This window comes from Solanum lycopersicum, chromosome 7 (genome assembly GCF_036512215.1).
Source record: "Solanum lycopersicum chromosome 7, SLM_r2.1".
NCBI classification, from domain to species: Eukaryota; Viridiplantae; Streptophyta; class Magnoliopsida; order Solanales; family Solanaceae; genus Solanum; species Solanum lycopersicum.
The window spans coordinates 26,218,841-26,244,994 of record NC_090806.1 but is presented as its reverse complement, the minus strand read 5'-3'; the positions used below and the strand labels follow the sequence as shown (position 1 = coordinate 26,244,994).

The 26,154-nt window shown below is 38.5% G+C and overlaps 1 protein-coding gene across 1 annotated transcript; it reads right to left on the bottom strand.

Moving 5' to 3' along the window:
• Positions 1-6,990: 6,990 nt before the first annotated feature.
• Positions 6,991-22,586, bottom strand: LOC138337373 (uncharacterized). The gene is made up of 5 exons (XM_069287283.1): positions 22,421-22,586; positions 21,928-22,331; positions 21,176-21,867; positions 20,066-20,141; positions 6,991-7,326 (listed from the first exon to the last, which is right to left on the bottom strand). The coding sequence occupies exons 1-5, from the start codon at positions 22,584-22,586 to the stop codon at positions 6,991-6,993; spliced, it is 1,674 nt and encodes a 557-aa protein (XP_069143384.1).
• Positions 22,587-26,154: the final 3,568 nt, after the last annotated feature.

Genomic DNA, 26,154 nt, shown 5'->3' with positions numbered 1-26,154 from the left:
TGATCGGAGAGTCGCTACGTAGGATGCATAAAACTCTTGGATCATTTCTTCACTATAACATCCCAACGAATGTGCTGTCCACTCCAGGCGATGTCTGGTTAAGAGATTGTGGATCTCAGGCATCGTCGGGAGACTCCCTGTAAGGACCCGACTCTCCAATGTGAGTGTTCTAGTCATAACTCCTTTGTCATTCAGGAACTTGGCGTCGGAGTAGACTTGAAATTGCCCGTTGACACACCACCGGTTGGGCTGGTCAGTAGCCGGGGTGAGGGTATGAGCTGGTGAACCTGATGTGGATTCCGCACTGTCAGCCTCATCAGACGAGGCCGACGCTGCAGCGGTGGCGGGTGCGGGAACCTCAACAGAGTCGGAGACTTCCTCCGACCACAAAACTCCTAAGGAGCCAGACGCTCCTTTTTCATTGGTGGCTGACCTAGAAGGTGTGCCGGTCAGTGTGCGCTCCTCATCAGACTGGGAGGTAGGGACTACGCTGGATGCCACCTTTTTAGGTGTGGCTCTGGTGGCACGTGAAGCACGGGAAGGGGTGGAAGTGCCTGGGGGCACGTACTCGGGGTCACGCTCATTATCAGAGCCAATGACCATGCGGGCAGACGGGAAGACAGACTTCGATCGCCCGCGTGCATACACTCGATCTTGTTTAGGTGCCATAGTAGATAGGACCTGTAAAGGATCAATATTAGTACGAGAAGTAGCAAAGAGGACAAGCAAAACCATACAAAAAAATTAAAATAAAATGACAATATTATAGTAATAGTGACACACGACGAGCCTGGTGACAGCTCGTCGTGACTATGACGGACCGTCATGGGGTCCGTCGTGTCATACTTAGACTATGTATATATGGATAACCCTGAAGGCGAGTCTCTGACAAGTATGACAGTATATGCAGGACGGACCATCACAGGTACGATGGTCCGTCGTAGGTGTCCGTCAGCGGACACTTGAAAAAAATATGGAGACCCTTAGGAGAGGGGTCTCTGACCGTCATAACGATCATGCAGGACGGACCGTCGTGGGTATGACAGTCCGTCGTACTCGTCCGTTTGAGGACACTTAGAAAAATGGAGAGAGACACTTAGAAACAGGGTCTCTGACAACGAGAACGGTTGTGCAGGAGACGACGGTCCGTCACATGTGTCCGTTGAAGGACACTTAGAAAAAGTGAGAGACCCTCAGGAATAAGGTCTCTGACAAATAGAACGGTTGTGCAGGACGGACCGTCGTGCGTATGACGATCCGTCACATATGTCCGTTGGAGGACACTTGCAAAAAAATGGGCAGTGGGGTGTTAGGGCTTTTGGAACGGACCCTACGATGGTCGGTCGTGGGTATGACGGTCCGTTATCGGGGTCTCGTTCTGTAGATCAGTGACAGAACTGGGGGTAACCCATTCATCCCCGATGACCCAACACCAATTTGTAGTGTTTTGGACTTGCATTTGTCGAACCCAAATACCTAGTAAACTAGTAATGCAAAAGCACCTATGTCTAGGGTTGTAAACACGGCAATTTCAAAGATTTTTAACCTAGGTTAGACATAATTTTATATAAAAGAAATGAACATATCAATAAGAACTACGCTAAAACTAATTGATAAACAAAATGCAAGATAAATGAGTAGAAATTAGAGACACATACATGAGAATTGGAGAAAAACGAGATGGAAAAGTACTTGGTGATCAAGGAGACACCCACAACAGCAACTCCGACTAGTAGATGATAACTTAAGGGCTTTGGCAGATTTTGGGGGAACAATGATCGGTTGATAGAGGGAGAGATTGTGGAAGTTGAAAAGGAAGGGAAATACGAGGAATAGTGAAGGAGTAGGGGTGAAATGAGGGGTTGGGGAGTTTAAACGGTAAGATTTTGTAAAGACTCCAGCCGGGTCGGGTCGGGTACGCCTCATTAATAACGTGACGATTCCCCGACGATGGTCCGTATCAGTTGTGATGATCCGTCATTGGTTCCGTTGTGTGTGTGACAGAATGACGTACCTGGCACGACGGATTCATGCGACAGTCTGTCGCAGGCGCAACGGTCCGTCGCTGTATTCGTCAGAGACTGCTGCAGAGTAATTTTCTGCAGAATTTCCTGGTGATGTGCCTGCAAATTTAAAACCTATTAGTAGAAAAATGCTACCATTACTAAAAAGACTATAAGTATTGGGTTGCCTCCCAACAAGTGCCTGATTTAATGTCGCGGCACGACTGGGGATACTTGATTAGTTAGACTTCATCAAGATGGTTTGCCTTTATCACTTCATTCCCCGATGCTTTATGCTCAAAATAGAGTTTTATTCGTTCTCTATTCACCTTAACCCACACTCCCTCCTTGGCTTTTAACTCAATTTCTCCATGAGGGAATACTTGGGTTATCAAGTAGAAAGGCCAGTCCGTTTGTACTTGAGCTTGCCCGGAAGACTAGGCGACCCAGAACTGTCTAAAAGCTCCAAATCCCCAACCATAAACTCTTGTTTTGCACTTTTTTGTTCATTCTCCTTCTTCATCTTTTCTTTGTGGGATATGGTGGATACCTTTTGGAGCTCACCACTCTGCCTCATGGTCCTACAAACGTTGAAGGTCGCTTCTTCATTATTCAACCAAAATTTCATCTGCTCCTTTTCCATATCAACTAAGTCTCTACCTGTAGCAGGGAATGAATGGCCTCCCAAGAATAATAGGCACTTCAAAATCGACTTCACAATAAAGAATAACAAAATCTTCCAGAAATATGAATGACTCTACTTTTACTAGCACATTATGGAGTATCCCTATAGGCCTTTTCACTGTTCGATCAGCCATCAGTAGCCGTATCGCAGTGGGTTTTGGGTCACCCAAACCTAACTTCTTGTAAATCGAGAGGGGCATGAGATTTATGCTTGCCCCCAGATCACATAATGCTTTTGCAAAATGTAATGACCCGACTGTACAAGGAATAGTGAACGCACCCGGATCTTCTTTCTTTTGCACGAGAGATCTTGTAGCAATAGCACTGCAATGCTGCAGTCTATCATCATCCTCAAAAGTGACCGATCTTTTCTTTGTAACCATATATTTCATAAACTTGGCATAACCGGGCATTTGTTCAAGATCTTCTACCAAAGGGACATTGATAGAAAGCTGCTTCAGCATTGTTATAAAACGCCGATATTTACCATCCTAGGTCTTTTTCACTAATCTCTGAGGGAATGGTGGTGGTGGTCTAGGTATGTGAATTAACTTCATATGGACTTCTGTATCTTTTCCAGTGCTCTCTTCTGCTTCACCACTACCCTTTACCACTTTATCATCATCCTTTCTAACCTTTTCCTCATTAGACGGCATAGGTGGGTCAATGGTTTGCTTACCACCCCGAGTAGTGATTGCCATACATTGCACATTATTTTTTGGGTTTTGGACAGTGTTTCTAGGAAGAGTGCCTGGTTGCCGTGTGTTCACTGTCGCATATAATTGGGCCATTTGCAACTCGATCTGCTTAATCGATATTGCATATGTATCAACTTTTTGCCCAATACTCGCCTGGTAACTGACTCTCCTTGTAGTGACACAAAGTTGTTCACTCTGTCTTTGTGGTTTAGTTTCTTGGAGACCGGATAGTAGCGTGCTAAGAAGACATCCCTTAGTTTGTTCCAAGTGAAAATTGAGTTATAAGGGAGCTCAGTGAACCATATAGCAACCCTCCCATCAGTGAGAGATGAAACACTCTGAGCCCTATTACATCTAAGTCCAAGTCAAGTCTCCCTACACAACTTTTACACACTACCCTTACCTTAGCTATATGGGCATGTGGATCCTCAGAAGGTAGCCCTGAAAACAAACCTCTGGCAGTGAGCATTTGCATCAGGCTACTAGTTACCACAAAGGTGTGGCCTGTGGGTAGAGTAGGCAAGACAAGTGGCCCATCGGAGTCTGCTATGTTATCATAGCCTCTGTAGTATGCTTGGGGCCGTGGAACGGGATTTTGTCCCCTCTGTTGGTGTTCACTCGGAGCATCGGGTAACAACTGAACATGAACATCAATCGGAGCTGGGATGTTCTGGTTTGGATCATCATCATTGATTCCCAAGTTTCGATTCATGTTGCGTAGTGTACGCTCTAATTCATGATTGTAGGGAAACAAGTGTTCTCTTCCTCTCCGTGTATTTGGTATACAAGGAGGTTGGTTCTACACAAATCAAAAACAATAAAACAAAGTAAAATCAAGAAAATATCAATTAAACTATAGTAATAAGTTTAAGTTAATCTAAAAGCTATAATTCCCCGACAACGGCGCCAAAATTTGATACACTCAAACTTACTTCTCAAATAAGAGTAAAGTGGTCGTGTCAAGTAAATAACCCAACTAGTGAGGTTAAGATCATTCCCACGAGGAAAATAGTTTAGACTTAACTTCAATCTATTATTACTTTTGTTTAGTCAGTTAATTCCTTGGAAAGTAAAAACAATAAAAGGGGGGTTTCTATTTATAAATGAATGAAAATAACTAACGAAATTGAAAGAGACACTTAACAGCTTTGATGTTGGAGTTTAATCAATTAATCAAAGTAACTAGGGTTTACGTGTTCCCCACAGGTTCATAACTTGAAAATTCTAACTATAACAATTTTTTTTCTAGTATCTTGCATGCAAAGTGATAAGTTATGTATTTCTAAATCCTTGGTCCGGCATCTAGAAAATTTCACTCCGCACCTTGGTCCGGCTACGTGTGTTGCTATCCTAACCCTTATCTTTACCTCATAATAAGCATCATATTCAATATTTGACTAAGTTATTACCTCGTACCAATCAATACTAGCCTATTAGATAGTATACACTAAATCTATGTTGATAATTCTTTTCCTATTATCTACCTCCTTGGTCTGACAAGTAGCATTAAGGCGAGTTCTAACGTTGGCCATCCGTTAAAAAGACTTCTAAGCGAAAGAATTATTAATACACGCAAGACACTATTCTAGAATTGTTATTTTAGTTAGGTTTTATCTCATTATTTGCCTATGGTTCCCACAACCCTAGTATGGAGTTTAGTTACCCAAAGTCATAATCACAATATTCAAATATATGATATAAGAATTCATGTACTTACTTCAATGAGAAAGAGTAAAACCAAAAGTTTGCTTGATTATTCACCAAAAATCACCAACAATGACTTGCAGTAATCTCAATGTAATCAAGAATCTCACAAAAAGTCTAATGATAATAAAAAGTCTAACAATACAGTGTCTACTAATACAATGTCTAACTATACGGAGTCTAACTAATAATACAGAGTCTAACCTCAAAAATGAGGTTTTTTGAACTATTTATAGAAAATAAAAACCTAATTAAGCAAGGACTCTATTTGCTGGAAATCTGTCAAAATGCGGCTGGGTCGACAGACCTAGCGATGGATTGTCGTGGTCACGACGGACCGTCATGGACTCCGTCGTTCCATACTTGTGCAATCTGTTCTGCATTTCTTCGCTCAAAAAGCTCCGCATTCATCTTTGGACAGATTTCCTGCAAATAAGGAAAAACTTATATAAAAATTAGTACAAAAAGGCTTTTGGACACACTAAACTGAAGGAAAAAGTATTAATAATATCGTGAAACCACGGTATATCATCTAGCACTAGACCCAGTTTCAAGGTTTGGAGTTCAGCTCTAATTGGCCTGGTTAGATGAGTGAGTTCCGGGAAACCCATAATCCAGTTGCCATGGTGGTCTCTAATCACCCCTCCCAACCCTCCTGGTCTGCGAATACTCTTGACAACTCTATCCACATTGAGTTTGTAGGTATTCATGTCAGGAGGTTTCAAATCGACCTTAATGATGACTTTTCCGTTTGTGCCCTTTCGACCATTTTCGATTATAAGATGGTACTCAGTAGCGTGGTGGATGAGGGTATTGGGATTTACTCCTTCCTTTTGTTATTAAAAGTGTTATTATTTCTGGTGGGCCAGATGCTCAAGAGGCAGAAGAGTTCCCCAATTTAGCTAATTGTTATAGGTCCTATCATTAAGGGTGTACCATTAGCCGATCCAGTTGGTTACATCAATCATGCTACTGACGAAAGAGTCCAAGTTTTGGCTGGAAGAAGTCATGTGGTTCTAGAATGTGGTGGAGTTTGGGCATTGGAAGAATATATGGTTCATGTCTTTGATTTTGTTGTCGCTGTAGTCTCATATGGATCTATATGGAGGCCTCTATGGTTTAGGACGTGGTTGGTAAGGAGCCTTCTATAGTAGAAAATCCATAAGAAGGTCTTGATCTTATTTGGCACCTTTGCCGCCCAAATCCATTTGAATTTCCATTTGCTTCATAGCATTTGCCTTCACTTGTTTCCTTAATATGCTTGTAGGCAGTATCTGTGGAGAAAAATCCATTGCTGGTGAGACCCCACATTTGATTATCTTTTTAGACTTATCGCTTGAGTGTTTATGGATCCTAATGATGGATTTTACTTTTTCTTGGATCATAAAGAAAAGTCGAACAAAGTTCCATTCGCCATTCTGGTAGACTTCCCTTACTTTTAGGTGCTTCTCACTTTCCATAAAGGGACCATATCTACTTTGGCCTATCGCTCCATAGTGGGGAATCAATTTATCTCAAATGAAGTTGTTCCTATCTCCTTTGTATACTCTTCATTCCATACCTTTCTCAATGTCTTGCCACCCATTTTGGATGTTTTTCCAGGTTCTGGACACTCTTTATCTTTAGGTTTTGTCTCTGTTGGGTGTTTTGTATTTCTAAGAAAGGACTCTACTCAAGTGTTTTTGGGGGTGTTGAGTTGCTCTCCATGCTAGACCTGAGAGAGCAACTCTGTTTCTTAGTTCGCACTTTTGGAGTTCGAAACCTCCAAAGAATTTCATGTTTGTGAGGCTATCCTAACACAAGATATGGATCGCTCTTTTCAGCAGTAGTCCCCCATACAAAGTCTCTTTGGAGTTTATCTATATCCTTGGTTATTTTGGTTGGCAACTTTATGTATTGCATTACATGGGAAGTTTACTACCTAAAGTTGCTTTTGTGAATTGTGTTCCGCTTGCTAGGTTGAGGAATTTGGTTTTCCATCCTAATAACCTCTTCTTCATGTAATCGATGATGAACTGGTAGTTGCCATTTACGGATCTTTTGTGGAAAATTGGGAAGCCTAAGTATTTCCCAAATGTGTTGGCGCCTAACGCCAAGGATGTTTGCACAATATTTTCTAGCTTATTCTGTGCAAATCCTTGAGAAAGTGATCTCTGATTTCTGGACATTAACTCTTTGGCCTGATTGGTTACAGAACATGTGAAGGATGTCTCTAATGCTATTGGAGTTCTGGTGGTCTGCTTCGTCAAAAATGCAAAGGTCATTTGCAAAGAAAAGGTGGGATATTTTGGGACCATTTTGGGATATTTTCACAGGGTCTAGTTCTTTCCTCTCACTACTAGTTCAATGCTCCTAGAGAGTCTCTCCATATACATGATGAAAATGTAAGGGCACATGGGATCACCATGTATGATCCCTCTAGATGGTTGGATGTACTCAGTTTTCCGGACAACATGATCAACTTGACAAGATTTGGTGGAAAGTTGAAAACTTGGAAAGTATTCTTGATGAATGCACATTCCAATCTATCAAAAACTTTCTCTAAATGAATCTTGAGGATCATGTTAGGGTTCTTCCCTTTCATTTTCCCATAGTGGGTGATGTATTCCTGGACAACAAAGATATTGTCTGAGGCTTTTCATTTTCCCATAGTGGGTGATGTATTCCTAGATAACAACGACATTGTCTGAGGCTTTTCTATTGGAGAAAAAGCTAGCCTTATTTGGTCTTATGGTGGAAGGATGGGCTTGATGCGGTTAACATTGAACTTGGAAAGTAACTTATAATTGATATTGCACAGTCCAATTGGCCTATAACTTTGGAGGGTTGGGGGATTATCACACTTGAGAGTGAGGCAAAGCAAAGTAGAGTTGAATTTAGGGGGCATTGTGGAGCTCTCAAATTCCATTCTAAAGAAAGTTATGATTTTATCTTTGACTGTGCTCCAGAATTTCTCATAGATCATGTGGTATATCCCATCTGGACGAGTGGCTTTCGTAGATTTTGAAGGAGTGGAGATCTGCATGGATCTCGATTTCTCTAAGAGGGGTGAGTAGCATGTTTCTATTTCAGGGGTAAGTGTACGAGTACTATCATTGGTGATAGGAGGGCATCTATCTTAGGTGGTTTTTCCAATTGTGTAGAGCACTTGAAAAAATTGGACGATATGCTTCCTGACCAAATCTAGATCCTCAATTTTGTTTCCATTGTCATCTTCAATTGAGAGGATACAATTCTTTCTTCTTCTTTGGATGGTGGTTGTGTGGAAGAAGCTGGTATTTTCACCTTCCTCACTTAGCCAATTAGTTGTAGACTTTGTTCTCCATAATTTCTTTTGGCCAGGAAGAGGTCGTCATACTCTTGAAGGAGCGAGTACTCAAGGTCTTGCAAAACCTGACTAAGGTGGTAAGAGGCAGACTTTTGGATTCCATCAATTGTTGCTAGGAACTTTTCATTTTGAAGAGGATGTTTCCAAAAGTATTGGTATTCCATTTGGTGGCCTCCTTTTGGATGGTTTCTATGGCCTTTCTAGAGATTGCCATGGCCCATGAAGCAATTATGTACCAGACTGTGGAAGGAGGGATGGACACACCTCATGGCTCTATTCTGAAGGGTTTTTGTTGTTTGTTATTGGCAATTCTGTCCAATTTAATTAAAATTGGCAATGGTATGACTTGGTCCTAGGAAGATAGGTGACTAGGGAATTAGGGTAGCATTTTATCCAACGGTCATTTGTTACACATCTATCTAGTTTTTGAAGAATAAGATTTCCCTCGTTTATCTTTTATTGGTCATGTGTATTTAAAACCTTTGTATCTCAGGTTTACCATTTTGCACCGATTAAGGCACTCCGAAAATAGGTTAGCTCTGGTGTTGTTAATGGTATTACCTCCGAGTTTCTCACTGGATTTTAGGACTTTATTAAAGTCTCCACCAATGAGCCATTCTCTTATCAATGTGATCGAAGAGGTGTCATAGCTATTCCCAGAGAAGGGTTCTATTATTAAAGTTCGGACTAGCATAAATTACAGAAAAAATTCCATGAGTAAGAGTTAGGGGGATACCTTAACTATGACATAGATTTCTTGCATTGTTATTGTGAGGTTTTCTAGCTTTAGTGCACCCTTCTTCCACATAACGACGATTCCACCGGCCAGACCATTTGCAGGCGGATGAATTTGGGTATCAAATTTCAGATCCTCAACGAGATTTTAATGTTCTGCGATCTTTATCTCTAGTAGAATAAGCATTGCAGGTTTGTCGGCTTTGACCAGGTGTCACATCCCGAAATCACACCCTAGAAAATATGGCATTCTTGAAATGCAACCGGTGTACTTGACCTCTCGAAGTTCTTGTACCAATCCTTTCTTATCGTTCATTGCATATACATTATGAAAATTAGTACGAAAATTAAAACTTTTCACACGAATATCTTGAAACATCTTTTCATATAAAATCATAGAAATACTAAGTCTCAACATATGCCATCCTTAGACTCAAGAATACTTGGGACACGTCCCATATAATATGAATATAAGAAATACGTAGTGTATTACAATACTTTGAAATAAAAGACATATATGTATGTCCTCGAGTCAATTGAGGACATACTTCAACTTCACTTGAATGATGCTATGATCCAAGTCTTACTTTCCAAATGCTCCTCACCTACCGACCACTATAGAAGTATATAAATCATGGAATCAGTACAAACACATGTATTAAGTATGGCATAATGCATAAAATCATGAAAATGGGCATTTATTAGAAATATGCATCTTTTTGACTTAAATATCATAAAATAATCATAAGAAAAACATTTAAAACCTTAGAAACACATAAAATAACATTTAAGCAATTTAATTCATTTATACAAATCCTTACAGTGAACTATATCACTTTACAGTGACTATTTCTTATGGTTATAGTGAAGTTTCTCAACTTCGCAAGGAACTCTTTCTAGCATGCACTCATCTCACTACAAGCTATCCTAAGACTCACTTAAGTATAACAAAGAGAGACCGCCCATACAACCTCTCTAGGCACACCTAAATGATCCTTAAGACCGCATATAATGAGGTCAACACACTTACAAGGCATCACCCATATAAACATGAGATTCTCCTATTAAAAGTGATTCTAAGTCTCTCTTGAGTGAGTTATGAAGAGACCGCCCATACAATCCCTTATACACACGCTTAAGAGATCCTATAGATTACCTAGGATAGAATCATTCTCACTTAATACATTAACATATACATGATAAGACATTCTCCTTCCAAAGGCTATCGAAAAACTTACTTAAGTAAATCAAGAAGATAACGTCCATGATTTACCTCTTCAAGATTACCTAAATAATCCTTGAGACTACCTGAGGGTTAGATCATGTCTACATAATCAACATCTTCCATAACTGGAGTCATTTTTAATACTTATCTAGATAAGATACAAAGTGACCATTCCCATGCACCCTTCACACCTTAACTAGACAACCCTTAACTACTCCATCTAAGTACTTATTCACTTAACATGCTTTCGTAACTTAAGCCATTACATTCATTAGTTCATTTAAGAATCATTCATCGCATAAAGGACATTCAAGTAATGGTCTTGGACAAGACCTAGGGACTCTAACTAACATCTTCAAAGCTTATTATGAAATGTCTAGATAGCGTCCCATACCACCACCTAAACTTCATAGAACTTTGCTAATGCTAGTAGGTATCCCATATGATGAGAATAGGCAATAACCAACATAGACTGTGATATCTAGACATAGAATCTGGAGTTTTAACCTACTCCGATGAGGGTGTTCTACTTGCCAATGGTAGAACTTGGACACATCCCATGTACAAACATGGTTAAGGAATATGAAAGGCGTGCTTTGTATTCTTGTGTAATCCTTTAAGTAGAGCTACTTCCTTTCTTACTCTGTGCTAGCCTTTGTTCCATAGAGTAATTTACGTTGAAGGTTCATATAAAGGGGTTTCATATCTAGTTCATAACCCAATCACATTGACCCTACTAAAGAGGTCCACTAGGGATACCTTAGAATGGCGACAAGACGCTCATAATGACTTACCTAAGGATTGATATGATGCCGTTCCATCCAACCAACCTTATGTCTATCATTTCTTTACTTGAAGGATATCATTTACGACTTTCAACTTCAACATTCATAATCTTACTACTAGGTTCAATGTTTCACAATAAGGACCCTCTTAACATCCTTTAAGGTCTCATGTCATTCGTACATGCAAGAATAAGAGGCTTTATCATCCTATGTCAAGACATATCTTATTCACATTCGTACATGCATCAAGTAAGTGACACAAGTCAACCAAGACAAGACACAACATACACTTTAACACACATTACATGTCATTCTAGAAGCACATAGAAATAACGATTATTATCTTTAAGTCATCCCATACACTACCATAACATCATCAATATGATCATCATATACTCATATAGCTAAATAGGAATAATCATGCATCTCTTAAGACTATACATGTAAAGACATTCATAGTCTAACATGATCACCTAAATAACATCAATAGAAGCACACATATACTTTCAAATTATTTATCATGTAGATAGATATTATCCAACTTCACATAATCAACTGCACAAACCATCATAATACTTCAAGTAGTTCTGTCAAGGCCATGATCATCATAATACATAAAGTAACGCCGACAAGGACACATCATTGCAAGTAAAACACATAGCACCACCACCATAAGTGGAACATACCAATACAACATAGTTGAAGTCTAATTAGCATAAAGTAAAGGGAATTAGGGTAGCGTACCACCACTCCATACTCAACAGTTTAATCCAATGCTAAACCATGCAATTCAGTATCATAAGACCCTTACCCATGGCCGTAACCAATAATCCAACACAATTATAACAATACTCAATGAAACTAGGTCAATTAAATATATATTCATAGATATAAGACAACCTATATATCAATTCAATATAATTATCACATCACTCAATAGCCCATAGAAAACTACACTAAAATTAATAAGCATTTGATCAATATCACTTAACCCATAACTTAGTAAAAAACAAGGGTTCATCAATTTCATGGTTTCATAGGTTAATTGATTTAAAATCATATAATTAAATACAATTAAATCAATATACAATGCTTTAAAACTTTTAATGCAAGAGACCATGGATAGATCATGAAATTTCACAATTCATCTTCGAAAACTTTAGAAACTTTTTTGAAAGTTGGACTCCTTCATGAATAGAGTTTCAAGGATAAAAAACAATACCTAGATAAATCTAATCCTCAAATTTAATGAAGAATCTTCCCTCAAACCACCAATCCAAGCCCTTCTATAAGTTTTAGCTCCAATGGAGTTCTACAGAATTTCTAAGGGAATTTGAGTTTTGATTTTGAAGAATGAAATCTTCTAAGTGTTTTAGGCTTCTAAAACTGTTTAAAATACCCAAAATACCCCTACATAACTACCTTTTCTCTTATTTGGATGTGGGGTAAATTATCGACTTCATCCCTTAAACTTAACCATAAGCTGTGCAGAGACAGTTTTCATAGACGGAAGATCATCGACGACCCGTCCCTTGACCAACGGACCGTCCTGTTGGTCCATGGTTTGGAAATGAGGCTGCTATTTTGATTATACTTCCCCACGCCTAAGTATCCATCAATTAAACCTCACCTACGGGGCGTTGACTGACCCACTGGGCGTCGATTGCCTTCGTAGGTTGGGTTGTCTTGGGCAGTCTTGGCCACCAACATGGGTCCTTCCTCAAGGATCCTTGGATGGTCCTTGGGGATATTTTCCTGGACGTTTCAAACCCAATTACGCTTCTATATTATTTTAGGATATCTCACATGAATTTCATCCAAAACAAACACGTAAAACTCGATGAAACATGCATAGACACACAAGGTTGTTTCAAGGAAAACCTTTCGAACGCCATGGACGTTTGACCTCCAACTTCACAAAACATGACACACTTCGTATAAACACCATAGTAACTAATATAATGAACTAATTAACTTATGAAGCATACAATTAGTCACATAACCACATATAAGGCACATAGGTGACTTAGTTGTTGAACGCCTTAGTCGTCCCTTGATGTTTCACTTCCAAATCACCTAAAACTCTAAACACTGAGTCAATACTACATTTTAGTAACTTATACCATCATTACAAATATATTAGGATTTATCTTTACCTAAGTCATTTGAGGGGTGTTATACTAGGGCGCTATATTGACATTTGAAGGTCGCACAATTGGCTCCCCTAGTTTTCCATATTATGAAGTTTATCATTAACGAAAACGGTGTTTCCTGCATCTGCAATCCTTTCCTTTATTATGAATGTTTCTCTACAGGTCTTCACCATTGGACTCAAATCTACTGGTGGTGGGGTTATCACCATCTTGTTCCTTATGTTGAGGGTGCATTCTTGCATTGTGTGTGGGCACAATGTTATTATTGGAATGCTGAAGTGTTCCACAAATTCCCTGGACACAAGTTTCTCCAATATTTGTGTCTCTACCATTTGTTCTCCTAGTATTGATGGTATGTCTTCTGGTTCATGCGTATTTAGTTTTAGTAGGTCTAGGATTGAGGGTTCCTCTTCATTTTGGTTTTGGTTCATCCTCTTTGCAGAGTTGGAGTATATTGTATCCAGAATGTTTTGTTGCATTCTGGGATGAATGTGGGGCTTTGAGTGAATGGTAAATATGGGTGGGAAGGAAAGAAGGGCAATGACTAGAAGGTGTGGCCCTTTACAACATTGATCTCTTCTATGGACATAATGTTGATGTTTACCTATTTCTCTGTCACCCTCAAGGATTGCATCGAAATTTGGTTCTTAGTCAATCTATTGCTTGGTCCACTTTTTGTTTGATTGTCTGGTCCAGATATGCCGAGTCTTGTAGGGTCAGAATCACTGCTGGACCTGCTATGATGACTCTAAATGTTAGTTTCTTGTACCGAAGTTTTAGTTCAAACTAGGAATAGGGGGTGTGGTTTGGGGCCATCAGGGTTGTTGTGAAAATCAACGGTTCTGAGGTTGAAAGTTTCGGTCCATTGTGTTGTGGAGTTATTGAGTTTGCCTTTGGAGTGTAAGACCTCGAAAATGACTAGGTGAAGTAGATCCTAACATGTTGTTCATGATATTCTAAGGTCCTAAATTGGTCCGTAATGAGATATTGAGGTAGTATCTAAGAGCTTAGGTGCATTGGAAGTCAAATGTCAAGGGACGACTAAGACGTTTGACGACTAAGTCACCTATATGCCTCATACGTGGTTCTATGTGTTTATATATGAATCATAAGGTTGTAAGGTTCTTAAATGAGTTATTATAGAATATATAGGTAGTGCGTCGAGTTTCGTGGAGTTTTGAGGTCCGTAGGTTGGCTTCCGTATGAAGCAGTCCTACGTGTTGCTTTACTGTTAACTGAGGGGTGAAGTTGTAATTTCACCCCACTTCCAAATAATAGGTTCCTTGGTTCCTAAGGGGGTATTTTGGGTATTTTAAATATGTATATAAGTGTTTAACACTTAGAATATTTCATTCTTCCAAATAAAAAAAATCCAAATCATTAGAATTCTCTCTAGACCTCCATTTGAGTCAAAACTCAAGGAAGGGCCTGGAGTGACGAATTGAGTGGAGATTCTTCATAAAATTAAATAATTAGATTCATCAAGGTATGTATTTTTATCCTCTAAACTCTCTTCATCAAGGAGCCCAACCTTCAAGATGCTTTCTAAAGTTTTCAAGTTGAATTGCCAATTTCATGATCTATTCCATGAGTTTTTGCATTAGTGGTTTCTAAACACTGCATCATGATTGAATTGTTATTGTATTGATTATTTTAACCTAAAATAACCTATGAACCCATGAATTGGATAAAACCTAGTTTTTGACTAAGTTATGAGTTACTTGATATTGATCTAATGTTCATAAGTTCTAATGTAGTTTTATGTAGGCTATTCATTGATGTAATAGTTGTAGTAATTTATATCTAGGTTGTATTGGATTGATGATTATGTAGTAAGTTGAACGAGTTTCATTAATATTGATACAATTATGTTGAATTGTTGGTTAAGGCCATGGGTAAGGGTCTTGTGATATCGAATGTGGTAATTACTTTGGATTGAGGTGTTGAGGATGATGTGGTGGTAAGCTGCCTATTTCATTTTTTAAAATAATTTATTAGACTTCAATTAGGTTTTTATTGGTATGTCCACTTATGGTGACAATGTTATGTTCTTAACTTCCAATTGATGTGGCCTTGTCGGCATTTTTTAAAGTAATGTAATAATTATGGCCTTGTTGGAAAACTACTTGAAGTAATGTGGTTATTTGTGTAGTTGATTATGTGAAGTATGATGATATCTATCTACATTTAAAGCAATGTGAAAGTATATGTATTCTTTTATTGATGTTAAGTTAGAAAATCATATAGACTATGACTATGTGGCTTATATGTGTAGCCTTAGGGTTATGTATGTTATTCCTACTTGACTATATGAGTCTATGATGGTCATGTTTATTATTATATGATATTATATAGTATGTCTTAAAGATGATAAGAGTTATTTTTATGCACTTCTAGAATGACATGTATTATGAGTTAAAAGTGAAGTATGTGGTGTCTTGTCTTGGTTGACTTGTGTCCCTTGCTTAATGTATGTATGAATATGTCATGTATTGACTTAAGATGTTAAAGTATCTTAGTATTGAATGTATGAATGACATGTGATCTTAAATGAAGTTAATAGGGTCATTTATGTGCAACCTTAAACCTAGTGATAAGGTTATGAATGTTGAAGTCGTAACCCATTATGGTACCTTCAAAGAAAAGAAATGATAGACTTAAGGTTAATTGTGTAGAAAGGCATCATATTAATCCTTAGGAAAGTAGTGATGAGTTTCCTGTCGTCATTGTGAGGTACCCCTAGTGGACCTTCCTTTGGTAGGGTAAGTATAATTGGGTCATGAAAATGATATGGAACCCTTTTATATGAACCTTAAGTGTAAATTACTCTATGATAAACAAGGCAATCACCGAGTGAGTATGGTAAGGAAAGTAGTTCTAGTTAAAGAATGGGACTAGATTACAAAGCATTCCCTTCATATTCCTTAACCATGTGCCTACATGGGATGTGTCCAAGTTCTACCATTGGCAAGTAGAACACCCTCATCGAAGTAGGTTAGAACTTTGAATTTCATGTTTTTCTATCATGGTCTATGTTGGTTATTGCCTATTATCATCATATGGAATACCTATTATCATTAGAGAAGTTCCATGAAGTTTACGTGGTGGTATAAGACGCGACATTGCACAATAGACTTTGAAGGTGTAAAGGGGGCATAGGAATAGTCACTTCGTATCTTACCTAGATGAGTCTTAAGAATGACTTTAGTTATGGAAATAGTTGAATATGTGGGCATGGTGTAAACTTATGAAGTCTTAATGATTACTTAGGTAGTCTTGAAGAGGTCATTCATGGACAATATCTTCTTGATGTACTTAAGTAATTCTTTTGATAGCCTTTGGTATGATAATATCATAGTATCTACATGTTAATGTGGTTGTTGTTTTGTAGGTGTGTATGTGTCTTATTATAAGTATTCTTGAGGGTCATTTTAGGTGTGCTTAGGGAGGTTGTATGGGCGGTCTCTCTTTGTCATTCTTAAGTGAGTCTTAGGATATCTTTTAGTAGAAGACTACATGCTATAAAGTTTCTAAACACATGGTAAGACACTTCACTATAACAGTTACTTAAGTTACAGTAAAGTGACATCCAAATTATCTTAATTGGTTTAAATGTTTTCTTATGTGTTTCTAAGTTTATATATGTTGTTCTTATGATTATAATATGATTTTTAAATGTTTAGATGCATATTTCCACTAAATATCCATTTTCATGATTTTTATGGATAATGTAATACTTAGTACATGTGGTTGTACTAAACCCTGCTTTTATCTATCTCTATTGTAATTCCCCAAAACAAACTTAGGTGAAATAGATCCCCATGGTTGTTTATTCAGTTAGTTTTAAGTTAAAATGAGTTATATTAGTGTTCTTAGGCAGTGTGTGAAGTTTGGAGGTCAAACATCCAAGAACGTCCATGACATTCAGAAGGTTTGCCTTTAGATTGTACTTGGGTGTCTTGATGTGTGTGTGAGAGTTTTACGTATTCGTTTTCATTGAAAATAAGGTGGGATGTTCATAAGACATAGATGAATTATCTTATAGTTTTAACGTCCGGGCACGAACCCAGCTAGGACCCACAAGGGGCCCTAGATGAAGGGCCCAATATTTGGACAAAGCTGCAAAGGACATTGCCCCATCGACGGAGCAGTCTATTGGGTGTAAGTCCATCGAAGCCCCATCGAATGGGGGGGGGGGCGTAGTTCCATACTTATTGGGAGGCTCAGACCCTCACTTGACCATCCTCTGATGCCATCGACGCCTAGTAGCACGGGCCGTCGACTCATCATCACCTAGTAGCTTGGGTCGCCAACTGGCAATGTCCAAAAGTTGTGAAAGCTGCTGCCGACTTGGGGTGTTTTATGTAAATTCACCCCAAGTCTTTCATAACCCTAGGTAAATATTTTTAGTATTATTAAGTTATATTAAGTTAATTTTAAACCCTAGAACTACAAAACACCCCTCACTTCAAATATTCAAACTCCTTCTCTAAAGAAAACTCTCTCAAAGTCACTATTAGAGCTAAGACTCAAGGTGGGAAAGAAGGGATGGTTTGGACGTGTTCCTTCACCAAAATTAGTGGTTTTCCTTCTCTTTTAGGTATGGTATCCATCCTTGAACCCTCTTACATTCAAAGATCCATTTCCAAAAGATTTCAAAAAGGATTTTCAAACTCTATTTCCTTCTATCTATGATTTTAAGCATCGGTCTTCTTGTAAGAGTGTTCTAATGATTTAAATGTGTTTATTCTTGTATTAATTGATGATTTTAATTTTAAAAACCTAAAGAATTCATGTATATGCATATTTTGAACTTTTAGCTTAAGAAATGAGTTAAATGAGCATATTTGGGTAAGGTATGAACTTTGATTTTCTTATGTTACTCTGTTGGTTTAGCTACTTTTCTAAGGGCATTATTATGATGAAACATTGCGAAATTGATTATAGTTGATAATGACTTGGTTAAATGGTGACTTTATTATATTGCATAGTTCTTATTGTAAATTGCTCTTGAGTGGTATGTGTTGACACCCAATTTTGACCCTCCATGATAGGAATTGACTTTCGAGTTTTTTGAATTCAAAACGGTTTGAAATAATCGACTTTATAAAATTTAAAATATTTTTTCGAGTTATTTTAATTGATTTTAACTATTTTTAAGTAAAATATATGTTTATATAGTTTTTTTTTCTAATTATTATATTTTTATAAATATTTTAAAAATCATCCCAAAAAGATTTTTATTTTAGCAAGTATTTTATTAAATTATTTTAGTTTAAATTATGATTATAAATTTTAAATTGTTTATTTTATAATTAAGTTAGTTATTTCTATTTCGTTAAGATTAAGAAGCTCGTAAATTAATCATAATAATTCATCTTCCTTAACTGTAGTTATTTTTACTCATTAATTCAATTTGGCTATGTTTGTGTCACGACCCAAAATCATGAGTCGTGATGGCACCTATGTTCCCAACCAATAGGTAAGCCAATCAATATATTTTAACTAACTAATAAGTGAAAAGACAACAAATTTCCAAATCTCCAACATTGAGTTCTTTATAAGTATGAATGTGGAAAACTGAAAAAAAATACTACTTAAGAATTGGCGTCATAAGTACAAGAGCTTCTAAAATACGATGGAAGTCTGAAACTAAAAAGACAAATCTAACATAAGGGTTATCCCATCTGAATACTAAATAACAGAATAAGTAAAAGATAGAGGGAGGTGTGGGCCACGGAACAACCAAGCAGCTCACCACAACTCCAAGACACTCCAAACTCGGACTCAAACTGCTCCTCGAGATGTGCTCCTACTCGGAATCGAATCTCCACCACAAGGAGTGCAACAAGTGTAGTATGAGTACGAAACCACGTGTACTTAGTATGTCTCATTGACCGACAATGAAAAAGTAGTGACGGGAGTTATATAAGAAAATAAATTCTTAAATTATACAGGTATATATATATATATATATTACACTTGCTATTTAAGTTTCGTCAATAAATGAAATCAACATCAAGTACTTTCAAAAAACCAAACGAAACATATACTCATCAAGAATGAATGATGTGATGGAATGCAATGCAATATGATACCATTTAATGATATATATCAGAATATCCAGTACTCACTCAACCGTATATACATCATACTCCTTAGAAATACATCGAGAGCTCATGACCCATGGGGGACTCGCGAGGTCCATATACTGACACGGACGATCTCCACGTGTCTGTGCGGACGATCTCAACGCACTATCATAATATCAAACAATTTTCGCACGGACGGTTTCCACGTGCCCAAATTACAATCTTAACATCTCACCATCCCCAGCACGAAAGATCTCCACGTGCCCAACTTATACTCAATCTCATGTCAATGCATGTATACAATATCATTTCAATGTAAGGGGATAATGATGCATCTCACTCAATCAATATTAACATAATACATAACCACCTCAATTATCACAACTATACGGGTGTAATAAAGAAAACACAATCACACAAAAATTTCAAGTCAATAATATATCAGCTAATGCCCATATGCTTTGGAAATTCTCAAATTACAATCCGCATTATATAGTAGAAAATTTTCCGTTTTATAACACCGGTACTCGTACCGATGCCCGTCACACCATTGATATGATACCCCCATCTTCTGCCCTTACCCCTTTGTCTATTATCATTTTTTTAAATGTTTAATTAGGAAAACATCCTTCAACAAGTCTAAAAAGTCTTAACATACCTCAAGTGCCAAATTCATGTCACGAATCTTTAAGATAGTTCCTTCCCTTTTTGCAAAGTTTCGTAATGTTGACGATCTACCAATGATGCAATATTCATCAGTAAGCGAGTTTGTAGAAATTCATATTATTATGTGCCTATCATAGACCCAAAAAATTTCACTCATACTTCTAATCAAGCTCAAAATCTTGATATAATTTGTATGCCAAAATTATCGTACTTGCTAAATTTCAAGCCAAGAACTTATCTTTAACCTCTCAAAATACCCTAAAATTCAATGTTAAATCATATAATATACACCTAATAATTAATTATCTATCTCAATATATCAAAAACTAGTATCATATTTTAATAAAATAAATACAATTAAGAATTTATTAAGAAAATCAAGAAATAGAATAATGCCGAGAATACATTTTTTTCCTTTTCTTCAAATGGATACTGCCAAGTATCTTAATTTTTTTAAAAAAAGAATTATGCACATAAATGCATGACAAATTCAATTTTCCAATGATTAAGTAATCATGGGTCATCATTATCCCAATCAACCCTATGTCACTTTGAATTAAATAAAATATGCATTAGTAATAAATAAAATATGCATTAGTAAGTATCCTACAATTAAATCATCTCTAACAATCTTATTTTGATATATTACTACAAGTGCACCATACAATTATATATAAACATTAATTAATTTGGATAAGTTTACCTGGAATTTAATGTTCGTCGCGGCTGTTTGGTCCTCTCTCGCCTCCAGGTAATTTCTAACTTTTTTTTTCTCTTCTCCTAAAATAACCTAACTAATTTGTTTTAATTATATAGTCAAATGGTAAGGGTTATTAAAAAAAATGAATTTGACCCAATTACTATTTAAGTATATTAATTATAATATAGATATATGTATCAACTAAGTACTCCTAGTTATCAAATAGTTTAAAATACCTCTTTGATTTTTTCTAAAAGAGCCAAAATAGTCCTAATTCTCGAAACGACCTAGCAGGTCGTTACATCACCTACCACTTAAACAAAAGTTCATCCTCGAACGGGAAAAGAAAAGAGCTAACCTGAACGCTAAAAAAGATGAGGATATTTACTCCTCATGTCTGACTCTGTCTCCCAGGTAGCCTCCTCCACTGGACGATGCTTCCACTGAACCTTTACTGAAGCAATCTCCTTGGACCTTAGCTTCCGAATTTGCCTAACCAAAATGGTGACCGGCTCTTCCTCAAAAGTCAAATTCTGATCAAGTAACACTGAATCCCATTGAATCACATGATCACCACCCTGATGATACTTCTTAAGCATTGAAATATGAAATACAGGATGGATACCTGACAAACCAGGTGGCAAAGCCAACTGATATGCCATCTCACAAATACGCTCCATAACCTCAAAAGGACCAATGTACCTTGGACTCAACTTGCCCTTCTTTCTAAATCTCATCACACCCTTCATGGGTGAAACCTTAAGTAGAACCCTTTCTCCAACCATAAACTCCAAATCACGAACCTTTCTATCTGCGTAACTCTTTTGCCTGCTCTGAGCCATGAGAAGTATATCTTGGATCAACTTGACCTTGTCCAAGGACTCCCTCAACAAATCTATACCCCATGGTCTAACCTCAAATGCGTCAAAGAAACCAATTGGAGATCGACATCTCCTACCACACAAATCCTCAAATGGTGCCATCTTAATTCTCGAATGATGACTATTATTGTAAGCAAACTCCGCTAATGGCAAGAACAGATCCCAGTGACCACCAAAGTCAATCACACACGCCCGCAACATGTCCTCAAGAACCTGAATAGTCCTCTCAGACTGACCATTAGTCTAAGGGTGAAAGGCTGTACTAAGATCCACCTGAGTGCCCAACTCCTTCTGCATAGACTGCCAGAAATGAGATGTAAATTGAGTGCCACGGTCTGAAATAATAGAAATAGGAACCCCATGCAAATGAACTACCTCTCGAATATAGATTTTGGCTAACTTCTCTGAATTATAGGTCGTCTGAACTGGTACAATGTGTGCAGACTTAGTCAGTCGATCCACAATGACCCATATAGCATCAAACTTACCCAAAGTACATGACAATCCTACCACAAAGTCCATAGCAATAAGCTCCCACTTCCACTCAGGTATAGGCATCCTCGGTGTCACACCTCCAAGATTTTGGTGTTCATACTTCACTTGCTGACAATTCAGTTCAGACACTGGGATACAAAATCTACTATGTCCCTCTTCATACGACACCACCAATAATGTTGCTTCAAGTCACGATGCATCTTAGTAGCCCCCAGATAAATAGAGTACCTCGAACTACGAGCCTCCTCCATGATCAATCTAGTCAATTCACCTGTACGAGGAACACATATACGACCCTTAATCCTCAAAACTCCCTCACTATCAAGAATTGCAACCTTGGCTTCTCCTTTCAACACCTTGTCCCTAATCTTATATAAATCACCATCATCAAACTGTTGAGCCTGAATCTGCTCCAACAAGGATGACCTAGCCTCCATATAAGACAACACCTTATCTGATTATGAAATATCAAGTCTCACAAAGTATTCGCCAAGGATTGGACATCCCTAGCTAAAGGACGCTCGTCGACCTGTAACATAGCTAGACTACCCATACTTACCGCCTTTCGACTCAAGGCATCTGCTACAACATTTGCCTTGCCTGGATGATAAAGAATAGTCATGTCGTAGTCCTTGAGCAACTCCAACCATCTGCGCTGTCTCAAATTAAGATCTCTCTGATTGAATATATATTGGAGGCTACGATGATCTGTGAACATCTCACAATGCACACCATAAATATAGTGCCTCCAAATTTTTAATGCAAACACAACAGCCGCCAACTCTAAATCATGAATAGGATAATTCTTCTCATGAACCTTCAACTGTCTCGAAGCATAAGCTATCACTTTTCCCTTCTGCATTAATACACAACCAAGACCAATCCGAGAAGCATCACAATATACAACAAAACCCTGCCTCCACGGGTAGGGTCAAAATCGGAGCAGTAGTCAATAAAGTCTTGAGCTTTTGGAAACTAACCTCACATTCGTCAGACCACTGAAATGTCACCTCCTTCTATGTCAATCTAGTTAATGGAGATGCATTGTATGAGAAACCCTCAACAAACCGTCGATAATAACCTGCAAGGCCAAAGAAACTCCGAATCTCAGTAACTGAAGCAGGTCTAACCCAATCTTTAACCGCCTCAATATTCTTAGGATCCACCATGATACCCTCCTTGGACACTATATGTCCCAAGAATGCTACCGAACTAAGCCAAAACTCACGCTATGAAAACTTTGCATAAAGCTTCTTCTCCTTTAGAATCCCAAACACGATCCTCAAATGATGTTCATGTTCCTCCTTAGTGTGTGAGTATATCAATAAATCATCTATGAAGACAATAACAAAGGTATCCAAATACGGTCTGAAAAATCCATTCATCAAGTCCATAAAACCTACAGGGGCATTAGTTAATCCGAAAGGCATCACCAAAAACTCATAATGGCCATAACGTGTTCGAAAAGCTGTCTTAGGGATATCCTCCACTCTAACCTTCAGCTGATGATAGCCAGATCTCAAATCAATCTTGGAGAAAACTGAAGCACCCTGTAACTGATCAAATAAGTCATCAATACGCGAGGTATCAGGTACTTATTTCTGATGGTCACCTTGATCAACTATCGATAGTCAATACACATACGCATAGATCCATATTTCTTCTTCACAAATAACACTGAAGCACCCCAAGGAGATACACTCGGTCTAATAAAACCTTTGCTCAGCAAATCCTGTACCTGCTCCTTCAACTCTTTCAATTCAGCCGGTGCCATATGATAAGGAGGAATGGAAATAGGCCGAGTGCCTGAATCCACATCAATACAAAAATCAATAACGATCTGGTGGAAGACCTGGCAAATTGATCGGAAATACTTCTGAAAATTCACTCACTACTGGAATAGACTCAAGCATAGGAGTCTCAATACTAGTATCTCGAATGTGGGCCAAGTAAGTCAAACATCCTCTCTGTACCAACTGACGATCCTTAAGAAATGATATCACACCCTTAGGAGGGTGACTAAGAGAACCTCTCCATTCTACTATAGGAATTCCAGGCATAGCTAAAGTGCTTGTCTTGGCATGACAATTTAAAATTGTGTGGTAAAAAGATAACCGATCCATACCGAGAATCACATCAAAATCTATCATATCTAAGACCTTTAAATCAAGGTAACAGTACATAATCGATACACCCGATCTACAACTACAAAATCCCCGACAGGAGTACAAACACGTATCGGCAAGTCAAGAGACTCACATAATATATCTAGACTACAAGCAAAATATGTGGACACATAAGAATAAGTAGATCCTGGATAAAATAATACATTAGCTGATCGATGACAAACCGGAATAATACCTGTGATAACAGCATCTGAAGCCTCAGCCTCTGGCCTACCTAGAAAAGCATAACAGTGAGAACGACCTCCATCAGATTATGAACCTCCACGACCACCACCTCGACCAGAAGGAGAACCACCTCTACCTGAATGAGAACCACCTCTACCATTCTGTGCACCACCCCTAGTTGGTGGTTGTGCAGCCCTGGAAGTCGAAGCTTGAGAACCCTGATGTAAGCCACCACATCTGGTCTTAGGGCAGTCTCTCACAAAGTGTCCCATATCACCACACTCAAAACAGCCCCTATGAGACGCAGGCTGATGAGAGGAACCTGAATGACCAGAATGCCCTCCACGAACTACAGGTCTTGAAGATGAACCCTGCGAAGTATGCACCTAGCTCGAAGAGTTATGCCCAGCGTAACCAGCGTCAAACGCTGGTATAGCAGCATGAATGGGTCTACTGGACTTAGGGTGATACCTCTGCCCAAGTAACCCCGACTCCTAGGCGGAGCACCACCATAATCACCTAAATAAAGAGTCCTCTTTCCCTCTCATTGCTCAAATCCTTCACGCCGAATCATCTCCAACTCCTTCGCAACATCTACCACTTTCTGGAATGGAACACCAGAAGCAGCAATCTGAGAAACTCCTAAACGGATTGGAATAATCAGCCCATTAACAAACCTTCTCACTCTCTCAGCCTCTATAGGAAGTATCATCGAATCATACCTAGCCAAGGCATGAAATTTACCCTGATACTCTGCAACTAACATACCATTTTGCTGCAAACCCTCAAACTCGGGCCTCCACGCTCCCTCTCACTGCGTGGAACAAATTTTGATAAAAATACCTGAGTAAACTGAGTCCAGGATAGTGGATGGGATCCAGCTGGCCAACTACTAATATAATCCCTCCACCACTGCTTAGCAGAGCCAGTCATCTGAAACACTGTGTAGTCAACTCCATGAGACTCCACTATTCCAAGATTATGCAACCTCTCATGACAACTAACTATAAATTCGTATGCATCCTCATCTAAGTCAACAGTATAAGTAGGAGGATTCATTAGTCTGAACCTCCCAAACATCTTTTGCTCATCAATAGTCATAGAAGGCCTATTCACCAAATGTGATTTCATATCTGGAAACTCCATACTATCCAAACGAGGAGCTACAGCGGCAGCTGGCTGAGTCCCGGGAGTCTGAGAATCTGGAGAAACTATCGGATCTGGAGTTTGACCTCCAACACGGATATGTGAGCCATCAGAAGTGACAGGTAAAGCTCCTGCTTGGGCTATCCCCTCTAGGATTCCTAACATACGAGCCAAGGTATCTTGAAGCACTGGGGGGGACAATAGTATTGGGTGGATCCTGAGCTGGCCCATCCCCTTCGACACGACCTTGCACATCCTCAAGAATAACCTCTCCATCAGGAGGTACAGTCCTATCACGACCCTGGGTAGCTATTAGTACATGACCATCCACAGGTGCTGCAATACGGCCCCAACCCCGACCTCGAGCTCATCCCCTACCTCTACCTCGGATAGTGTTCCTAAAAGCAGGTGCAGGAATAGGATTCTGACCACCACTTGATGATGTACGATTCCTCGACATATGAGAGAGAATGAGATATCAGGATTAGAATTTCTACAAGGTCAAGTG

What these genes read in the sequence shown, in the direction of transcription:
- LOC138337373 (XM_069287283.1), bottom strand. Translation starts at nt 22,586, where the DNA reads ATGGAGGCTAGGTCATCCTTGTTGGAGCAGATTCAGGCTCAACAGTTT. An exon ending in TATATGTGTTCCTCGTACAG is followed by an intron (nt 22,332 to 22,420) that starts GTGAATTGACTA and finishes CGTGACTTGAAG; the next exon opens with CAACATTATTGGTGGTGTCG. An exon ending in AGAAGGAGTTGGGCACTCAG is followed by an intron (nt 21,868 to 21,927) that starts GTGGATCTTAGT and finishes AGGACTATTCAG; the next exon opens with GTTCTTGAGGACATGTTGCG.